This window comes from Ursus arctos, unplaced genomic scaffold (assembly GCF_023065955.2).
Source record: "Ursus arctos isolate Adak ecotype North America unplaced genomic scaffold, UrsArc2.0 scaffold_33, whole genome shotgun sequence".
Classification (NCBI taxonomy): domain Eukaryota; kingdom Metazoa; phylum Chordata; class Mammalia; order Carnivora; family Ursidae; genus Ursus; species Ursus arctos.
In genome coordinates, this window is record NW_026623019.1 from 24,254,158 (window position 1) to 24,274,691 (window position 20,534).

Genomic DNA, 20,534 nt, shown 5'->3' on the forward strand with positions numbered 1-20,534 from the left:
GTACACTTTAAAATTGATCATTTTATTAATAAATTTTAAGAAAAACTTAAAACATTTACAAGTCTGAAAGAAAATGGCTTGCTTGACTCTGCAGATATTTTGTTTCTATTTTCCCCCAAAAAAACCTCCAGGCTCTCTAGGAAACATAAATCCTGTGTCAGGCAGTACTAGCCCGATGAAGCTCACAGCCAGGCTCTTCTACTGCCACAACTGCTAAGGTCTACAAGTACCTTCCCTGCTTTTTTTTTTTTTTTTTTCTTCCCGCGTTACCGTCACCTTTCTAAGAATTTCCCAGGGAGCCGCGCGGGGCGGGGCGGGCTCTGCGACCCCCCTCCCGGCTCCACCCCTCACCGCGGCCCGCCCACTACTCGGGACTCCGCTCGAGGCAGAAGGAAGGTAGCTTCCGGTCTCGCGATTGGCTCTAATCCCGCGAGAAGAGAAGACGGCTGCCATCGATGGCGGTGGTGAGAGAGGGGGTGTGGCCGGGGCGCGCGAAGTCCCCAGGAGTGAGGGAGAGGGGGCGGGGTCGCGCGCACCGGGCGTACGCATGCGCGCACGCGGCCGGTCGGGCTGGGCTGAGAGGGTGGGGGGCGGCGGCGGCTGAGGCGGCGTCGTTATTTCCGCGGTCTGGACGGTGCGTGGCGGCGCGGGTGGCCACGGGAGAAGTAGGTAGGGACCGCCGGTGCAGAGCCATTGAAACTCCCTCCCTCCTGTGTGCTAGAGCTGCAGCCCCCCCGCGCGTGTGGTGGACTCTGGGGACGCCAGGTCACCCTGCGGCCCCGGCCCTCCCGCCGCGCTTCAGGTAGGAGCTGCAGGCTCCCCAGTGTTCCCTGCCCGCCGAGGCCGGGGCTTTGCCCGGTGTTGCCCGGGCGACGACCCGGCACCGGGCGTGCCCGCCCTCCCGCGCGACGCCAGCTCTGTCCTTGCTTCCGCGCCCTGTGGGGCCGGGGTTGGGCCAGGCTGACCCGGGTAGGGCGGACGTGGGGCGGGTCCCCGCCTCAGGTGCGCCGCCACCCTGGGCCGGGCGGGTAGGTCCCCCGCGGGGGTCCTGCCGGGCTGGGAAGAGGTCGGCCCAGAGAGCTCCCGGCAGGTGAGGGACCACCCAGACTTGAATATAGTTGCCTCATGGGCTCCGGGGCTGCGAGAGGGGACTCTGAAGAGTGCCTTGGTCATTTGTGGCCAGTGTGGAAAGTTGGAAGCTCGAGTTGATCCTGTTTGGACTAGTGGTGGGGTGACTTCTGATTTTTTTTTCGGTGGGAAGGCAAACTCTTAAAGCCCTGGTAGGTGCTGGGCTATTAGTAAATAAGCAGCAGTAGTGTTAATGTAAGATTTAATTGCTTTAAGATTTTTTTCCCCTAGTGCCATCCTCAAACTTAGATGAGGTCTGGCAGTTGAGTAAGACTTCCGTCCAGTACTTGAGCGAACACACATGGCTTGCAAATACGCTTGCCCTGAAAGCCACAATCTCGTTTACACCAGTGTTAATTTTATAGGCATTATGGTCATGAAAGCTTCTGTGGAAGATGATGATTCCGGATGGGAGCTCAGTATACCAGAAAAGATGGAAAAAAGCAATACAAGCTGGGTGGACATAACCCAAGATTTTGAAGAAGCCTGTCGAGGTGAGTTTGAATTTTTGGACTAGAAATTCAAAATCTGGGAAAAGGTAAAATAAAATCTCGATTGCGATTTGTAGACTAACTCAATAAATGAAAAGAAATCAACAGGTAAGTGTGGTTTATCAAGTTAGTTGACCACACTTATTCATTCTCTACCCTCTAATTTTAACTTTCATTTAAAGCCAGTCAGTATTTGATAGTGCATGAAATACACTTTAAATAACAGATTAGAGGGTACATGGCAATAATTTCAAACTGTGGAAACATGAATTGTATTGACCTAAAGATGGTAGTATTATTGTATATTTGAGATTTTTAAATAATCAAATCACATTATTACTGCTTAAGAGTCTCCAGTGGCTTCCTGTTCCATATAGAATAAAATCCGTATTCCATCCCCATGGCCTGTATGGTCTGGTGCCTGCCTACCACTGACTTCATTTTTGTATGACTGCCCCATTAGGCTCATTATATTAGTCATAACGTCCTTTGTATGTCATTAAGCACACCAGGGAAGTTTCCCTTGGACCTCTGCATATTTCTTTTTCTGTATCTTAAACTGCTCTGCCTCCAGGTCTCCACATAGATGACTCCTTCCTGGCCGGTTAAATGTTACCTCCCCAGTGAGGATGTCTTAAAACAACTAATCTAAGTAGATTTAGCCCTGTTCTCTTCTGTCCAGCTCCGCCTCAGTTGAATCACTCTGTTTTATTTTTGTCATAATACTTATCTACTGTCAGAAACTGTCATTTTCAGTTATTTCTTATTTATTGTCAGCTGGAACATAAGCTCTGTGAGTGCAGAGATCTTGTCTGTAACCCTAGTACACAGAACATTGCCTGGTACATAGAAATAGTTCAATAAATGTATAGGCATAAGTGCTTAGAGAAATAAGCATGTCTGTTGTCTGAGGGGAGTGAGCCTTAGGGAGAGACTGGAAAGAGAAAGAAACAAATTGATAGAGTGAAAGGGGTGCCTGGGTAGCTAGTTGGTTAAGCATCTCCTTCCAGTCAGGTCATGATCCTGGGGTCCTGGGATTTAGCCCTGCTTCAGGCTCCCTGCATAGCTTTTTCCTTTCCCTCTGTGCAGTGCCCCCCACTTGTGTTCTCTTGCATGTTGCACACGGGTTCTGCCTCTCAAATAAATAAATAAAATCTTTAAAAAATTGGTAGAGAGCTTGAATTTGAAGACAGGATGGGATCAAGAACATGGTAGAGAAATTAACTTGGAAAAGAATGAGGAATTACTGAGACAGGAGGAAAGGTGGTTAGGATTGGTGAAAAAACAGGTATGTATGTATTTTTTAAGATTCTATTTATTTATTTGAGAGAGCGAATGAATGGGGGGAGGGGCAAAGGGAGAAGCAGACTCTCTGAGGAGTAGGGAGCCTGATGTGGGACTTGATCCCAGGATCCTGAAATCATGACCTGAGCTGTAGGCAGATGCCCAACCGACTGAGCCACCCAGGCGCCTGAAAGAAGTATATTTCTAAACGGATGATAGGAATGGTGGAGGGATGCACATCTCGATGGTTTTTTTTTTTTTTTTTTTTTTTCCTTACTGAACAGGGGTAAGTCTCTGGTGCTGGTGAGATGGAGTGTTTGGAATAGTGCTCTTGAGGAGTAGAGATTTGGAGTAGCTGCAGGTGGAAAGGGAGCCAGCTTGAGTATAAGCAAGATGCTAAATCATACGCCTGTCCTTTTATTGTTTTGAAATACGTGTCCAGTTAAAGTATGCCTAAGTGAAATTGTGGAAGGAACATTAGACTGAGAACTGGGGGACTGCCCATATTTGTCTATCCAAGGGAAAGAAAAAGAAGTGTAAGTTACAGTGTAAGTTTTGTGCCAGAGATCTTAAACTATTAGTGGATTATACCCATCATCTTGCACTGATTTTTAAGTGATGTGTGTTAGAGGGCTGTCATTCTGAACCTAAATGGAAAAGGTTTTATGAAGTTCATATGGCTACGGTTGGCCCTAAAGGAGTGGTCAAGTTTCTATAAGTGAATGTGAGGGAATTATTCTAGATTGAGATGAACCATTACAGCCAGAGTTCAGTGAGAGTTTGATGTTTGAGGAAGAGTGAATAATTTTGCTTCTTCATGGAAGAAACCTTGAATAGGCAATATGATTTAATCCCTGTGTCAGTGGGGATTGAGAGGGGGTAGCATGTCATTTTGTTGCCAGCCTCAAATCATCCTATTAACTCTTCATAATTAGCTCTTGCACTTTCTCAAGTGGCACAGATGTGAGGTATACTTGAAACTGAAAAGTGGATGTAGAAGTGATCTCCCTTTACATGCAGATTTAGGACTAAAGGCTGTTGGCAGCTCTTGAGCCTGTGATATTAATTATTTGTTTTCTCTTGAAATAACCAGATTCATAGCATCAGTTTAGTTTAGACTTCTGTTCCAGCAACTTTCCAAGGATTAAATTTAAAACAAATATTATTATCCCCTTTAACTGTTGCAGTGGTCTTTCCTCTTTAGTAACAGTGTGATGGCATTTGGCTAGATTTTGGTGATTGTTTTCTTGGTACCTAAATAAAAAGGTAAATAAATATACATAGAGATGATAGTGTTTTTCATGTACATTTCTACTTGTTCTCTTAGTGACTCTTCAAAGTCTTCTGGACCAAATTCTAATTTCATCACTTCTTTTATTTCCTGTTAGGCAGATGGCACACATTCCCTCCACATTTCCTATATCTGACATTGAGGCCCTTGCCTTTTTTTTCCCCTGAAATTATTTTGAATATATGGTGCCATTACTGTTACTGTGCCTGATACATGACATGTCATTCATCTAAATAATACCTCTGAGCTTTGCTTCTCTAGGAAACTTTGCCTTACTCAAACCATCTCATTGACTCTTACATAAAAAGCCTTTGATCTTCATATTTCATTTGGTTGTCTAAAGTTAGGTGCTTTCTGAAGTACAAACCCACAACTTAGAAATTTCACTTAAACACAAATGATCATAAAATACACATTGTTCCTTCTTCTACCTACTAGATTCCCTTCTTTCACACTCTCTGTGGAGAGCCAACAATCTCTCCTAGAATGATGACACCATTAAGTGTCTAGAACCCAGAGGTAATCCAAGGTTGGCTATCATTATTTCCATTCTCTTTGAGCTTTAGTCTAGAAGGACATGGGTCCATCCTGTCATCCCATGTCCTTCTGTCTTTGATGGCTTCACTCATTCCTTCTTAGTCTTTCTCACAGGCCCTATGGTTTAAGGCCCCCTCACCTATCCAGTTTCTTCAGCTCTTGCACAGTACTTTTAGAAAACTCCTCTTATTGATTTACCTCTTTTAAAATCCAGGATTCTTAAGCTTTTTGTTTCTTTTCCTTTGTGTACTATCTTCTCTCATTCAGAACATTTATAGATGCCTAATATATATTTGTTTAAAAAATGAATGAATATTTTAAGGCCATATTTCTTCTAATTAGAGAGTATATGGATCTTGTACTTCAGAAGTTTGAGAACCACTGCATTACATTAAATGCTGTCATTTTGGGTGATTGCCTGAAACCAGCATAATTATGAACACAAGATTGGGCACTGAAATTACAGCAATACTTGATTGTAATGTTATTATCCATTATGGTAATCTATAATTTCTTAATTATCATCTGATTACATAGCATTTAACAATTTCTTAGAAAAAATATAGATTCTTTTTGTTTGTTTTTTTAAGAAAAAAATATAGATTCTTAATAAAACTTTTATGGACTACTCCTCCACTGAATTCATAAACCCCAGTTTGAGAATCATTGTTCTAGGAATTTACTGTTTGTTAGCACTTTATTCCAAGATGAGAAAGATGGATGGAAATTGTCTTGGTGAAAGATCTGGGCAACCTGTAAAATACTTTTTTTTTTTTAATTTTGGAAATGAAAATTACGTTTTCCTTGTTACATCCTATCAAGAATGTTTTCAATGGTAGAGCATGGGTGGGGTGGACAGCACTGGTTAATTGTGGGTCACTTTAGATTAGTGATTATCTACTAGGGTTGACTTTGCCCCTCAAGGAATGTTTGCCAATGCCTTGCAGCATTTTTGGTTGTCACAGTAGGAGGTGGGCTGCTACTGGTGTCTAGTGGTACACACCAAAGATGCTGCACAGGATAGCCCCCACAAAGAATTAGTTATTTTATGCAAAATGTCAATAATGCTGTGTAGTTCACTCTATTTAGATTATTTTCCATAATATTCAGCTATCATTTAACCTTTGTGACCCTGGATTCTTCAGGAAAGGAACATACAGATGGATGTGTTAACACTTCTCTAACAACTAGCATTAACATAGAGCGAGCAATGAGAAGAGAATGGGACCTTTGATGCACTTTGAGATCTCTTCTGCATGGTTGAATGCATCTTACCAGATTTTCTTTTTAATCAGGCAGGTATTGTGTATCCTCTGTTATGTTGGTAGTTTTTGGTTAACAGAAAAGGTGCCCTCAGAAGTTACCACTTTCCCTCTTTTAGCTGGTTATTCCAGTATCCATAATTCTAGATAGCATGCTTTTATTGCCACGTCTTGATTCCTTGCATTCACAGTTTGGCATCATCTATGGACTTCTGTCCGTATAGTTATAGCTACATTATGGATATGCAAATATTATCCATAGCTGAGCCAAAAAGTAAAGCTTTTATTACTTTTTCCTTCCTGCACACAAAAAATTATACCCAAAATCTATGTAGTTATTATTAATTCTACCTTAGACTCTTTACCACTTGTCTAAATCTCCTTCAGACGTTCAGACACCACAGACATCCTGTCATTTTCATCTCTGAAGAAATTTCTCCTCAAGTGTCTTACTTATTGCTCCAGTCTGGACTTCATCGTGTGATCCTGAGGTCATCAGCCTGGGGTTTCTTTAAGAGATGAGACATCTTTATTCTCCTCCTGAGTAGAGCGCGTGGGAGATACAGTTTTTTGAGGCTCTGCATGTCTGAAAATGTCTTTATTCTATCTTCCCACTTTATTGATAATATAATATGTTTGGATATCTTTGATAATTTTGAGGGCATGACCAACTGATTTTTTTGCTCTGAGGTGGCTGTTAAGAAGTTTGATTGCATTCTGATAACTGACCTTTCATATGTAACCTTTTAAGATCTTCTGTTTGACCCCGTATACACACCTTTCACAGTGGTTTGCCTGGTTGATAACTTTGAGGTCCTCTCACCTTGTCTGATCTTTCAGTTCCAGTAAACTTCTTTAATTACTCTATTTTCTCTTTGGGTTTTTTTGTTATTGTTTTTTGTTTGTTTTTTGTATTCTCCTTATGGAGTGTCTGTTTTTTAGATATTGAACCTTTGGGAGGTGCTTAGTTCATGAGAATGGAGCCCACATGAATGGGATTAGTCCCTTCTGCTATTTGAGGTTACAGCAGAAAGACGGCTGTCTAGCAAATGGGCCCTCACGAAATATCTACTTGTGCCTTTACTTGGACTTCCCAGATATTAGAACTGTGAGAAATAAACGTTTGTTGTTTATAGGCTGCCCAGCTTATAGTATTTTTTTGTTGGAGCAGCCTGAATGTACTAAGACTCTGTCTTCCAAAGCTATTTTTCTTTTCTGCTGCGGTGTTCTTAATTTTTAAGATTTCTTTTCTCTGAATATTCCTCCTCCCTTTTTAAAAAAAGTAAAATGTCCTGTTTTTGTTTTAGGATTGCACTGTTTATCTCTCTAAGGATAGTAGTTCTTTTCAATGTTTGTTCTTTGATATAGTATCTTTCCTCCAACGTGCCTTTTCTTTTTTTAGTTTGTTTCCTTTAGTTTATATCTTTCGTATTTGGGCATTACTTCAGATATCTAAGAATTCTTTGTTGCCTGTCTAAGGGTGGGAGACCAAAAAGCCAATTGGAAGCTCTGAATTTTTGAATGGGACTTATTGACATTGACTGTCACTGTCAGGTGATCTGACTTGGCTTTTGTGGTGAAGAACATCTGATATAAGTTATTTAGCTCTTTCTACTTGGGAAGATTGTATTTAGTAGAGAAAATGTATCTAATCTCTTGCCTTGAAGTTGAAACTGTGGCTTGACTGCCTGTGATTTAACAGTTTAAGTGGGGGAAGAGATCTGCGGTTTTCACATATTCACTTAATGCCCCCTCTTTCCAGTACTGTACCCTGGCCTTCCAATAACCTTATGTCTCTGGAGGTGTCTTTATCCTCTTCAAAAAAACTCTTCAGTATGTAGGGCTGGGGGGGGGGGCAGTTATCCTGCTCTGTAAATAGGACAGGGTTCTGTGTTGTCTGACTGCTCAGTCCTCCATGTTTTATCTCCCTTTATCTGCACTTTTAGGGGCAAGAGGTAAGTCAGGTTGATTTTTGGCTGTCTTCACTCCTGGTTTTAGAAATTCTGTTTTCTTGAGTTTGCTAAGAAACTACTTAATTTGTCTTTTTATTCCCGAGTTTCCCCAATTTTGTTGTACTACTTCTGCACCTGTTTCTCTTCTTCTTTGGAGTGTATACCTTTCTTAAAACACAGACACACACACTTCCTCTGGTTGTTTTAATGAGATTTCAGGAGGGAATTAAAGGTAGTTGCATGTGTTCAGTTGGCCACCTGTACCCCCTGGTAAACCTCAGTTGGTTTAAATATCATTATTACAATGGTATTGAATTTCAACTGTATCATTCAGCGTACTGATTCAGTTGGTGTTCATAGGGTCCTTAGCTGGGAACTTAACCATCGTTTATAATGTTATGGGTGGAAATCTGTTGAAATATCTATAACTTCAGTTTACACATGATCTGTTCACTTATGATAAAATGTATTTGCCTTGTCACATAGGTACATGTTTTTCTCTGTCCTGTAAGATAACTTTTTCTCAGGAGAATTATCATATGCTCCAAGTGGTTGGTACTACTGCATACCCAAACTCCACCACAAGTTATGATTTATTATTCATTGCCAAGGCAAAAGGAAGGAGTTAGGTATTAGGTAAGGTATTAGGAAATTCTGTGATCCGCAAAATTGAGTTAAATTTTCTCTCACAACAGGTCTATTCATGCCTTATATGAGAATGAGGATAAAAGGAAAAGGGGGTTTATTGTCGAGGTAGTAAAAAAAATTTGAATCATCAACTTATCCATGTGTCTAATGTTTTCCTTTGCTCTGAGTGTTTTAAGCTATGTAGTAGTGCACCTACTTAAGGCTTTAACTTAAAAGTAAAAGTACCTATTTTTTATCATTGTGTTAACTTAGTTCAGCCGTTTGGTGTGTCTGATCCCTGGGATCATCAAGACCATTTCAAAGGGTATGCAAGGTCAAAACAATTTCCAAGGTAAAACTATTTCCATATAATACCGAGATGTTAACTGGCCTTTTTGACTCTCATTCTCTTATTTGTACTGTGGAATTTTCCAGGGACTACATGATGTGTGATGTCATTGCTCTTACTGCTAATGATAAATGTAAAACATCCTTCTCACTGAATTTTTGGAGACTGCTCAGGTCTGTAGTGCTGTAGAGGATCATGATTCTGTGTCCGGGTGTTGATCATAGTCAGAGTGCTTGCACTCTGCTTAGTTGAGTAAATTTTGAAGTTTCCTGCCTACAGTTTACTGTGATCTGATTACTGATGTTCTTTTATTTTTTTTTTAAGATTTTATTTATTTATTTATTTGAGAGAGAGCCAGCGTGCGCACGCGCGCGCACACACACACACACACACACACACACGGAGAGGGACAGGCAGACTCTGTACTGAGTTCAGAGCCCAAGGTGGGGCTCAATCCCAGGATTTTGACATCATGACATGAGCCGAAATCAAGAGTTGGTTACTTCATCGACCTTAATCAACCGAGCCACCCAGGCCCGAGGAACCTAAGGAGAGTCAGCTAGTTCACACCTTCATTTTACAGATAGGAGACCAAGGCCCAGAGTGATTGTTTTAGGTCTGTGGAGTGTTTTTAAGTTTGGTGAAGCTATTTGGTACCCAAATCTACCTTAGGCGTTTTGATAAATTATTATAGCAGTTCTCAAATTTTTTGGTCTTAGGAGCCCATTATACTCTTAAAAATTACAGTTTTAAACTCTTAAAAATTGTTTGTGTATTAATATATATATATAGATGTTTACTGTGTTAAAATTTAAAACTGAGAAATTTAAAAAATACTTAGCAGTTCATTTAAAAACACTTATAAACCAATTGCATGTTACCATGTTGTTTTTTAATGGAAAATGTATTTTTCAAAATAGAATAACTTGCAAGAATGGAGGTGTTTTATATTTTTGAAAACCTCTTTAATGTCAGCGTAACAGAGGGCACCTGAATTCCTGTCTGTGTTTGTTTGAAGTATATGAGGTAAATCTGGCCTCACCCAATATGTAGTTGAAAAACGGAGGAACCTTTTCAGATAATTGTGGATACTCTTCTGTGATACTACAGTACAACAAAACTTGACAGGTGGTAATTTCTTAAAGATTAGTTGTGATGTGGAATCTAAAAATGTGTCAGTGGACTTCCATTCTTTGTTACATTAAAATCCACTGATTTGCCTTGAACTTTGAATGGATCTTTGTGTTGCCATTTGGAAAATATTGGTTCATTGAGTTAAGCAGATCTTCCAAATGCTGATGTAATTATAACATACTGAAAAGCAAATTTGTTAATATCACCACCAATATCATCAGAAAAGTCTTTTTTAAGTATTGGGAAGCTATCAGGTTTACAGTGTCAGATTGTTTCTCCAAGTTCTAATTTTTGCTTACAAGCTCGAATTTTATCATTGGCAACACACAATGTTGGTTGTTTTTCTTAAAGCAACAAACTCATTTATTTCCAAGAAAATTACATATTCTCAGATCTGAATAAGTATCGTTTGGCCATTGTAGTTTCAGGTAAAAACAGTGTTCCATAATTGTGCAAGTGCTTTTCCTTAAGACAGAGTCTTACATTGGTATGCAGCAGAAGTGTTTATACTTCCCATTTTGTCAAATAGAATATTTAGAAGATGTACTCAGAGACTGAGATTTAATCAGAGAAATCAGGGCCAGCACTAGGATGAAGTGATTGAGGCACCTAGGGTGCAAAATTTAAGGATTTGCTGCCGGAAAGTGAGTGCCTCTTTAAATTTGCATGGGAGCTGCTTCACTTGCTGTGCCCTGGTCCCAGCCCTGAGGTTAATCATTTTACTGCTTTATCAAGGACTTCTTAAGTAAAATCTAAAAAAAAAGTTTGTCTTTTTTAACTGCAGGTGCATGGAGGTAAAGAATACACTATTTAGCTTGGGGCCACTGTCTTAATTTGTGCTGAAACTAAAGCAGTGTGTCTCCCCCCCCCCACCCGCCAATTTTTTATTTTTCCTCTTTATGCCATTGCTTTTGCGTCATCAGTGCAAATGTCAACACACTGAAAAAGACAGTGTTGTAGTATTTCTAGAAAAGTAATTTTTAAATTTTATCTATTTGAGAGAGAGGAAAGAGTGTGAGCCGGAGCGCACCAGTGCGTGCAGGAGTGAGTGGTGGTGGAGGGGCAGTGGAAGAAGGAGAGAAAGAATCTTAAGCAGGCTGCAGATTCCGCATGGATCCCGACACGGGCCTCAGTCTCACAACCCTGAGATCATGACTTGAGCTGAAATCAAAAGTTGGATGATGCTTAACCGACTGAGCCACCCAGGTGCCCCAATATTACTATGAAAGTTATTTTAATATCACAGACACCACCTGGGTTCCCAGACCGTTCTTGAGAACTGCTGAAAACTAGCGCTTTGCGCAGATTTGACCATCAGTCCTTAAGCTACTTAAAATATTATGGTAGTGGTTCTCAGCTTCCCTGCATATTGAAACCACCAGTAGTGCTTTAAAACCACTGCAGAGGCCCCACCCCTAGAATTTAATTGGTTTAGGGTGCTGCTTGGATGTTGGGATTTTCACAGGCTCCAGAGTTGATATAGTATGCAGCTAAGGTTGGGACCTATTTTATAGGAGATGAATACTGTTTTGCTTAGCTGTTTACTCTGTTTTCTACATTGAAATAAAATGTAATTTTAAAAAGTAGCTTTGGCACTGTTCCTGGAACAAAAAGAGGTTAGATTATGACACCAAGTGGTTTAAAAACAACTTGAGAAATAGTTCTGTGAAAAAGTGTACTTAGGGGGAAATTTACTAGTGATACTTTAAAATGAGGTTGGTAATTCTGATTAGATTATTTTGGCCTGTGGTGGGTTGCTTGCTAATTCTAAAAAGTTCAATTTATAGAGTTTAAATATTCACGCTGTAGAAGGCATTATATTAGTAATTGAGTACAAATAATAATTTCTTAGAAAATGAAGTTTAACGCAAGCCCATTTTTCAAACAAAACTTTTTTCTCAGAATTAAAATTTAAAAAGATGGTATTATTCAAAGGATTTTTCTCTTTGTTTCTTTTAGAATTAAAGTTGGGAGAACTGCTTCATGATAAGCTGTAAGTATTTATGTCATTTGAAATAGTGTAGTGTAATATTTCCATCTGTTTTTTCTCATATGCAATAGTAGTCCTTGAGACCTGGGTAATAATTACATTTCAAAGCTGTAAAAATAAAATGAATTACAGATATATATTTAACATTGGTGAGTTATTTTGGGGCAGCTGACCCTAGTTGCAATATGAAATGGTTGTACTTTGTGAAACTGTGCATCATGGTCCTTTCCTTGGGAGTTAGATATATAGGATGTGGAAATTCTCGAAGAAAAGTTACAGGCTATATGTTATTTGTATTAGGCTGGTTGATGACCAGAGATGAGTGAGATAATGGCTGGATGAAAGTAGATCGAGAATCCCTGGAAAGGTGAAAAAAGAGAGCTGCTTGATTCTACTTATACTACCGTAGATAGCCTCAGTTCCCATACTGCTCTGGCCAGGCCCAATTTCAAGGTTAGAAATATGAAATGTTTAATTAGTGGCCAAGATTGGACATTTGGGAAGCAGGGGTAGGCCCTGAAATTTAGTTCTTCTCAGACTCTAGTGTGAATCAGAATCATCCCACACATTGAAAACACATGTTGCTGGGCCCCACCCCCAGAGATCCTTCTTTAGGTCTGGCGTGGGACCACAGATGTTGCATTTCTATGAAGTTCCCTGATGAGGTTGATGCTGCTGTTCCAGGGACCTACCACACTAAGAACCACTCTAGGGCATCGTTTTGGTGCTGCAGGCAATTCTAGGAAAGATGTAGTGAAACCATATCACAAGCTAATGCAGGAAAGAGTGTGGCTCCTGACTGTGGAACGAGATTTGAAAGAAGGTAGCTGGAGGGACCAAGCTGTCTTCATTTCCCCAAGATTTTCGGCTCAGCCTAGGGAACATGATTGCCGGCAGCCTCCCCTGACCATCTATCTATTAAAGTTATATTCTTGTGATTCATATCTCCCTTAGCTGTCTTGTGTTTTCTCCCTAGCATACAGGTTTCTAACATGCTATGTAACTTTTTATCTTTATTGTTTATTGTCTGTTTCCTTCCACTGGATGTAAGCTTCCATAAGGCAGGCACATTTGTTCCGCTCACTCATGTATCCTAAGTACCTAGAACCATGCTTAGCACATATTAGGTGCTGCTGGTATTTGTTGAATGAATGAAATAGCTAACTTAATGCTACTATAGTTTCTGTAGAGCTTTACTAAATAGGCAGAAACCTCACTGGTCTAGGGTTTTAATTTTATCATTACAAACTTGTTTTTAGTTGTTCTCTTATAAGTAATAAATGGATACTTTGTTTTAAACTAATTCAGACATCAGAGATGAAACAAAAACTTCCCATGACACTGCCCCCACTTTCCCACATGCATATTTTGCTCAGAGATAATTACTGTTATCAGATTGTTGCATGTCTTTCTAGACCTATAAAGAAATATATTTACATACATGAGTAAAATCTGTAAAAATAGTTAATTGTAAATGCATATCTGCAATATGTATTATTTCAAAAATTCCTTCCCCATTCAGTATATCTTGGAGATCTTTCTATGTTAGTATATAAGCTCTGCCGTGTTCATTTTAACTGTTGGTTTGTATTTTACAAAATGGCTGTACCATAATTATTCTGTGGTATCCCTATTGATGGACATTTAGATTTCAATATTTTTGGTAACATGGGAAAATTGAAGACATTTACTTTCTACGAGCCTCTTTGGATACATGTACAAATAATTTTTAGGATGGAAGCTAGGAATCAGATGACTGGATTTTAATGGGTTCAGCCAGACTTTCCTAAGCAGAGGTCTGTATCAATTTACATTCTCACCAACAGTATATGAGAGTAAACTAAATATATTTTTAAAACTTTCTGAATGGCCAAAGAAATTCCTCATTGTTTTGTTTTGTATTACCTGATTACATTTGAATTTGAGCAGCTTTTCACTTTTTTATTATTAATATACATTTTTTTCTTTTGCGAATTGCCCATTCATGTTGTTTGTCTCTTTTTTTTTTTTGACTGCTTGCCTTATTTATTTTTATCGGTTGTATTCTAGATAATAACTTTTTGAAAATTGTATTAAAAATATCCATCCTAGGGGCGCCTGGGTAGCGCAGTCGTTAAGTGTCTGCCTTTGGCTCAGGGCGTGATCCCGGCGATCTGGGATCGAGCCCCACATCAGGCTCCTCCGCTGGAAGCCTGCTTCTTCCTCTCCCACTCCCCCTGCTTGTGTTCTCCCTCTCGCTGGCTGTCTCTCTGTCAAATAAATAAATAAAATAAAATAAAAAAATATCCATCCTAGATAATTACAGAGTTCCAGTTATGGTTTATTACCGGCACATATAAATTTTCAAATATTTACACAGTTGCATATATTAACTAGTTTTGTAAATTATTTAAGAGTCTTTTGTTTGTTTGCTTTTTTTAGGTTTAGAACTTAAATCTGCCTCAAGTTTTTACTTGCTGAAATTGTGTAAATCAAAGATTTCACTTTTTTCCAGATGGTTAGCCACTTGTCTCAGCAGTATTTATTGATTAATCCACTATTTTTCATTACTTTGAAATTCTACCTTTATCATATATAATTCCTACAGAAATGGGATTTAGGCTGTTTTCTATTGATCTGTGTATTCTAGAATGCTTTCAATTATTATATCTTGCAGTATCTTCGATATTTGACGAATCTCTTGTTTTTGTTGAAAAAATTCCACTTTTGCATATTTTCCATTTTGGCTTGACAGCCTCTTTGAAAAATACCATTTGGGTTTTGATTAGCATAGACTAGAGTTGTCTTCAATAATATCATGTTCATCTTGTCAGATTATCTTGAAGCATTAAGAGATTTGAGGAATTGCAGGGAAGAGTATGTCTCCTTTAAGGAGCTTTAAGCTGGTTTTGATGTCTTGCTGCTGCTTTTCTAAGACAAATGATTTAGTGTAACAAGGTATATGTCTTTATTTTTCTGATAATCTAATAGCTTAAACTAAGCAAAATATGAAGTCAGTAGCTTCATCACCTGTCAGACTTTCTTTTAAGCTTTTTTTGTTCCTGTCCCATTTTTTTGAGGCATATCTCAGTTAACGATATACTGACTAAATCAGTCCACAGTGCATCACAACTATCTGCTTTTATGGCTAGTAAGCCATAAATACCAGACACAAATAAGAGGATTCCTGGATTATTTTTCATTATGTTATTGCCAGAACTTTGAGCGCTACAGACAGTAATGTCCCAGATTATTACTATTATTCAAGATATAAAGAAAATGTTTGCTGATTATTCCAACCACAACTTTCTAAATTTTAAGTAGAGAAAATTATTTAAAGAAGGCAAAGTGAAATCCATTATAGACCAGTTGATCTTTTTTCCAAAATTTCTCATGTGCAACCTTATTGAAGGAAACACAGACAACATCTTTTTTCTTTTCTCCCCCCTCAGTGCATGTAAAATAATTTGAGTGACAAATACATGGAATAATTTTTATGTTAAAGGAAGATTATTTAATTGAAATAGAAGTGATAGCAAATTGAGAAAACTAAATACATAGAATACTGTAGTTATTTAAAGCACTATAATAATTTTTGTATCATTGTGGGAATCTGGGTAAATTTAATTTGGTTCAGAAACAATTTGGTCAGTTTTTTTTATTTGCAGCTTTGGTCTTTTTGAGGCCATGTCTGCCATTGAAATGATGGATCCCAAGATGGATGCTGGCATGATTGGAAACCAAGTTAATCGAAAAGTTCTTAATTTTGAACAAGCTATCAAGGTAATTACCATTTTGCTTTTTGTTTTTTATCATTTGTTATTTTATATGTTAAAACAAGGAAAATCAAACTTGGCCTATTAAAGTATATTTTTTTTAAGAGCATCTCAGGCATATAAACAAAAATTAGTTATAACCTTTAGTTATCTTTTTTGAAATCTGTAAAATCTGTAAATTGTTCAAAGTCTTCATTACAAGCTTGTTCTAAATTTGTGTTTATTAATTTTTCTTTTAAAGATTGTATTTATTTCAGAGAGTAAGAGAGAGCACGAGCAGGGAGAGGGAAAAGCAGACTCCTCACTAAGCAGGGAGCCAGGTGAGGGGCTCGATCCCAGGACCCCAGGATCATGACGTGAGCCAAAGGCAGACACTTAACCAGCTAAGCCACCCAGACACCCCATTCATTAATTTTTGAAAGCATTTCAGTATATACTCAAATACCAGGGTAGTTGGTTAAGGCATTACATTTTATGTATTAATATATTAAGCAAGGTGCTTATGGTTGTGAATTTGAAGTTAACTCTGTGAGGATTGACTTACAAATTCATTCATAGTTGCCACAGAGTTTAATTTTGCATATTTTATGAGGAAAGATTTGCTAAACAAAATTGACGAGTAGTTATAGGTAACTGAAGGGAAGGGTTTTAAAAATGTTTACTTTTCTTGGAGCGCCTGGCTGGCTCAGTCAGTTAAGCATCTGATTCTTGATTTTGGCTCAGGTTATGATCTCAGGGTAATGAGACTGAGCCCCACATTGGTCTTCATGCTCAGTGGGGAGTCTGCTTGAGGTTTTCTCTCTCCCTCTCTCTCTGCTTCTCTTCCCTCTCCCCCACCCCGTGCACTCTTTGTGAATGCACACTTTCTCTTTCTCAAATAATTTTTTAAAAATGTTTACTTTTCTCTTTGTAAGTAGTTTTGATCCATTAAAATGACTAATATTTATTAATGCTTAAAACTAATTTGAACTGTTTTTTAAGTACTGGTTGGTTTGACTTTTTGTTTCTTTATAATGGCCTTTAGTCTGTTTCAAATTAAGAGGTTTTGATTTTTCTTATTGAAGATCTATTTAAGATATATTTTAAGAATACAGAGTTAGTGTCTCAGTTTTTATCAGATGATATCGTTCTAGAATTTTTATTTTTAAAATCTTTAATTTTTCGAAGGCAAAATGTTACCAGACATAGAAACCATAAATTTATAAAAACTTCTCATATGTCCTATTTCTCCACCTTTTTAGGATGGTACCATTAAAATTAAAGACCTCACCTTGCCTGAACTGATAGGGATAATGGATACTTGTTTTTGCTGCTTGGTAAGAGTTAAAATAACGCTTGGTTAATCTAAAAACTGTTGCTTCCCAGAAAGTTCCTCTGGTTGGGGATTGTCAAATTAGAGATGGAAGGCGGGAAAACCTGTGCAGTTTCTTTCAGTAATCTAGGTGGGATGTGATGTGCTCAACTAGGTTAATAGTAGCAAAGATGAAAAAGAAAAGTTAAATGAGTTGCTAAGGACTAGTTAGTTCTAAAATTGTGAATTCCCTACTTCATGGATTTTTATTGACTCCATTATGGAATTGATTGCTTTTGGGTGGTATGTAAGGCAGCATTCTAATTTCATTAGTCGCCAAATGTATTGCAAACTGAATTCTACATAAGAATGCTTCTGTTAGATAGCTAATCATATTTATGGTATATGATTCTTGAAAAACTTTAGTCAGTGAAAGTGAATTGTAATTCTTTTGTCTCTTCTGACTTTCCCTTTAATCATCTTTGAAATGCCATGATTAATAATACATTTATTTGAGTCTGTGGCAGTTTAGCCCTTGACTGTTGGGACAGTTTAGACTTTGCAGACTCTGTGTGTCATTTTAAACATACACATACTTTTATTTCTTTATAGATAACATGGTTAGAAGGTCATTCCTTGGCACAGACAGTATTTACATGCCTTTACATTCACAATCCAGACTTTATAGAAGATCCTGCCATGAAAGCTTTTGCTCTGGGAATCCTGAAAATCTGTGACATTGCAAGGGAAAAAGTAAATAAAGCTGCTGTTTTTGAAGAGGTAAGATTTTATAATATGAGAATTCCTGAAGCTTATTGACCACCCTATTTATTGTGATATATTTAAATGATTATATGATACATATTTTTATCATCAAATGTAGTTAAAAACAGTTTTTTTAAAGTGATGCCGTGCTATTTTCAAATATATTGGCTGAAGTAATCCAGTTCGAAGAAAGAACTTCAGTTCAGTATATGTTATTTCCGTCAGTACCATTCATTGAGTATCCATTATGTGCAGAGTATTTTGTAGGATATTGTGGGGATTCACAAAGATAATAGAAGACACAGCTTTTTCCCTCAAGTCTCTTATAAATTATAACACAGAAGTGCTGTACTTTCAGTCTTTGGTTAAGAGGGAGCTAAGGAAAACAAAGGTATGAAGAATATTTTAGGGTATAAATATATTCTTCCAGTTTGTACAAAGTACCTTGCCCTGAGGAAGTGTTGTGAGTTTTATACATGGAAAGATATTTTTCTCCTTATGAGAAAAAAAATAAGGTCTGAGGTGCTGATAATTTTAAGAGGAAATGTGATAGCATTTTAAATTATTGACAAGAATTTTTAATTCTTCCTTTTGTTGAAACATATTTCATTTTAACGCTGTTACTGATCCAAAATAAATATCTTAACCTCCTACAGTGGTTCAGTCTATAGTATATATTAGCTTTTCTAAATTTCTATTAATAATGTGAGGATAGTATAGCTAATATGACTTCACATTTGAATATATAGCTTGTGAGTTGTGTATGAAATACTGTCTACTTTTTACACACTTGTTGGTTATTTAGCTACTTATTTTAATTGCTGTGGGCATCATGGAGAATCTTATCCATTTGCGTGAAAATTTTAAAAAAGATTAGTTCGAGTTAATAAGTGAGAAGAGATATACGTATTATTAAATACTTATATTCTCAAATTACACCCAAAAGGACATCAAAAATCCTAATCCCAGGGGCGCCTGGGTGGCACAGCGGTTAAGCGTCTGCCTTCGGCTCAGGGCGTGATCCCAGCGTTATGGGATCGAGCCCCACATCAGGCTCTTCTGCTATGAGCCTGCTTCTTCCTCTCCCACTCCCCCTGCTTGTGTTCCCTCTCTTGCTGGCTGTCTCTATCTCTGTTAAATAAATAAATAAAATCTTAAAAAAAAAAAAAAATCCTAATCCCAGGGCAGAGAAAGGATTTATTTAGCAAACAGTGCTATAGTAGTTGGTTAGCACCCTTGAAAATTAACTTATCCGCCTTAATCTGTTGGGTTATTCCAGCAGAATACCATAGGTGGAGTGGCTTGTAAACAACAAAAGTTTATTTCTCATAGTTCTGGAGAATAAGAAGTTCAAAATCAAGGCACCAGCAGCTTCAGTGTCTGGTGAGGGCCTCCCTTTCGGTTTATAGATGGCCATCTTTGCACTGTGTCTTCACATGGCAGAAGGTGCAAGGGAGCTCTCTGCGTCCCTTTTATAAGGGCACCGATCCCATTCATGAGGGCTCTGCCCTTATGACCTAATCATCTCCCAAAAGCCCCACCTCCAAATACTATGCCATTGAGTGTTAGGACTTAATATATGAATTTGGGAGGGATACAAACACTCAGTCAATGAAAACATTAAAATAAATTGCAGATAAATATTTTAAGTAAAAAAGTTGTTAAAAAGAAGATAGTTTATAGAAAATGAAACGCCCTTTAAACATGAGAAAGGATGCATAACTTAAGAGACATGCAGATTAAAACTGAGATGCCATTTTTACCCATTATTGGAAAAGATTAGAAATTTTGTATAATGTACCTGTCGATGAGACGTGTGTGTGTGTGTGTGATGAATAGTCATTGCTTCCCTCTTTTTAATCTTTAATTTCAAATTAACAAGTTACAGTGACAGCACAAAGAACAGCATATATCCCCAACCTTGATTCAGCTGCTGTTTATCCATTGTCCCATTTACTTTCTCAATTTCTTTCTCATGTATGTATGTTTTTTCTTTGAACCGGCAGAGAATAAGTTGCATACGTTATGATCTTCTCCCCACAAACACCTCTCAGTGTGCATCTCCTAAGAAAAAAGGTACTTTCATACACAAGTACAGTACAATTATCAACCTCAGTGAATCTGCACTCTCCATATTCTGTTCATCAGGTGACCCAGTAATGTCCTTCTTAGCGTTTTTTCCCCTACAGTTCGGGATACAGTCTAGGATCATGTCCTACATTTAGTTCCCTCTTTAGTATCCTTTAATCTGCAGCAGGTCCTTGGCCTTTCTTTGTTTCCATGTCATTGATGTTTTTGGAGAACACAGGCTTCTCCTGGTTTGTCTTTTTTAATAGAATGTTCCTCACTTGGGGTTTGTGTGTTTTTCCTTGTGATTACATTTAGATTATGCAGTCAGGAATACAATGTAAGTGATACTGTGTCCTCCTTCTGGTGTCATAGCTGAGGCATACAGTATGCATCTGCCCCCTCAGTGGTGATGTTACTTTGTTCCAAGGTGTTTTCTGATTACTGTATGGCTACTGTTTTCTCCCCCGGCATGTAATAAGCCTTCCATAGGGAAACTCTCTAAGATCATACAAATATCCTGCTCATTAAAATCTTTCCCCTAGATTTAGCATCCACTGATGCTTGCTTGGACTAATCTTCACTGTGATGGCTGCAAAATGATGATTATC

At 38.2% G+C, this 20,534-nt stretch overlaps 1 protein-coding gene across 8 annotated transcripts in view; it reads left to right on the plus strand.

Moving 5' to 3' along the window:
- The first annotated feature begins 436 nt into the window (after positions 1-436).
- NAA35 (N-alpha-acetyltransferase 35, NatC auxiliary subunit) overlaps positions 437-20,534 on the plus strand; it is a 105,604-nt gene continuing 85,506 nt past the window's right edge. Inside the window, exons 1-7 of one of the 8 annotated variants that reach the window (XM_044391100.3) lie at positions 544-634; positions 722-802; positions 1,494-1,622; positions 12,015-12,048; positions 15,693-15,807; positions 17,042-17,116; positions 17,704-17,871. In XM_044391100.3, the coding sequence (XP_044247035.1) occupies positions 1,499-1,622; positions 12,015-12,048; positions 15,693-15,807; positions 17,042-17,116; positions 17,704-17,871 (516 nt within the window). In that variant the 5' untranslated portion in view covers positions 544-634; positions 722-802; positions 1,494-1,498. Of the gene's footprint in view, positions 465-528; positions 803-982; positions 1,091-1,493; positions 1,623-8,845; positions 8,925-12,014; positions 12,049-15,692; positions 15,808-17,041; positions 17,117-17,703; positions 17,872-20,534 lie in introns of those variants that run through there. The other 7 variants (XM_057305529.1, XM_026518743.4, XM_048218328.2 and 4 more) reach the window with 7 other exon arrangements.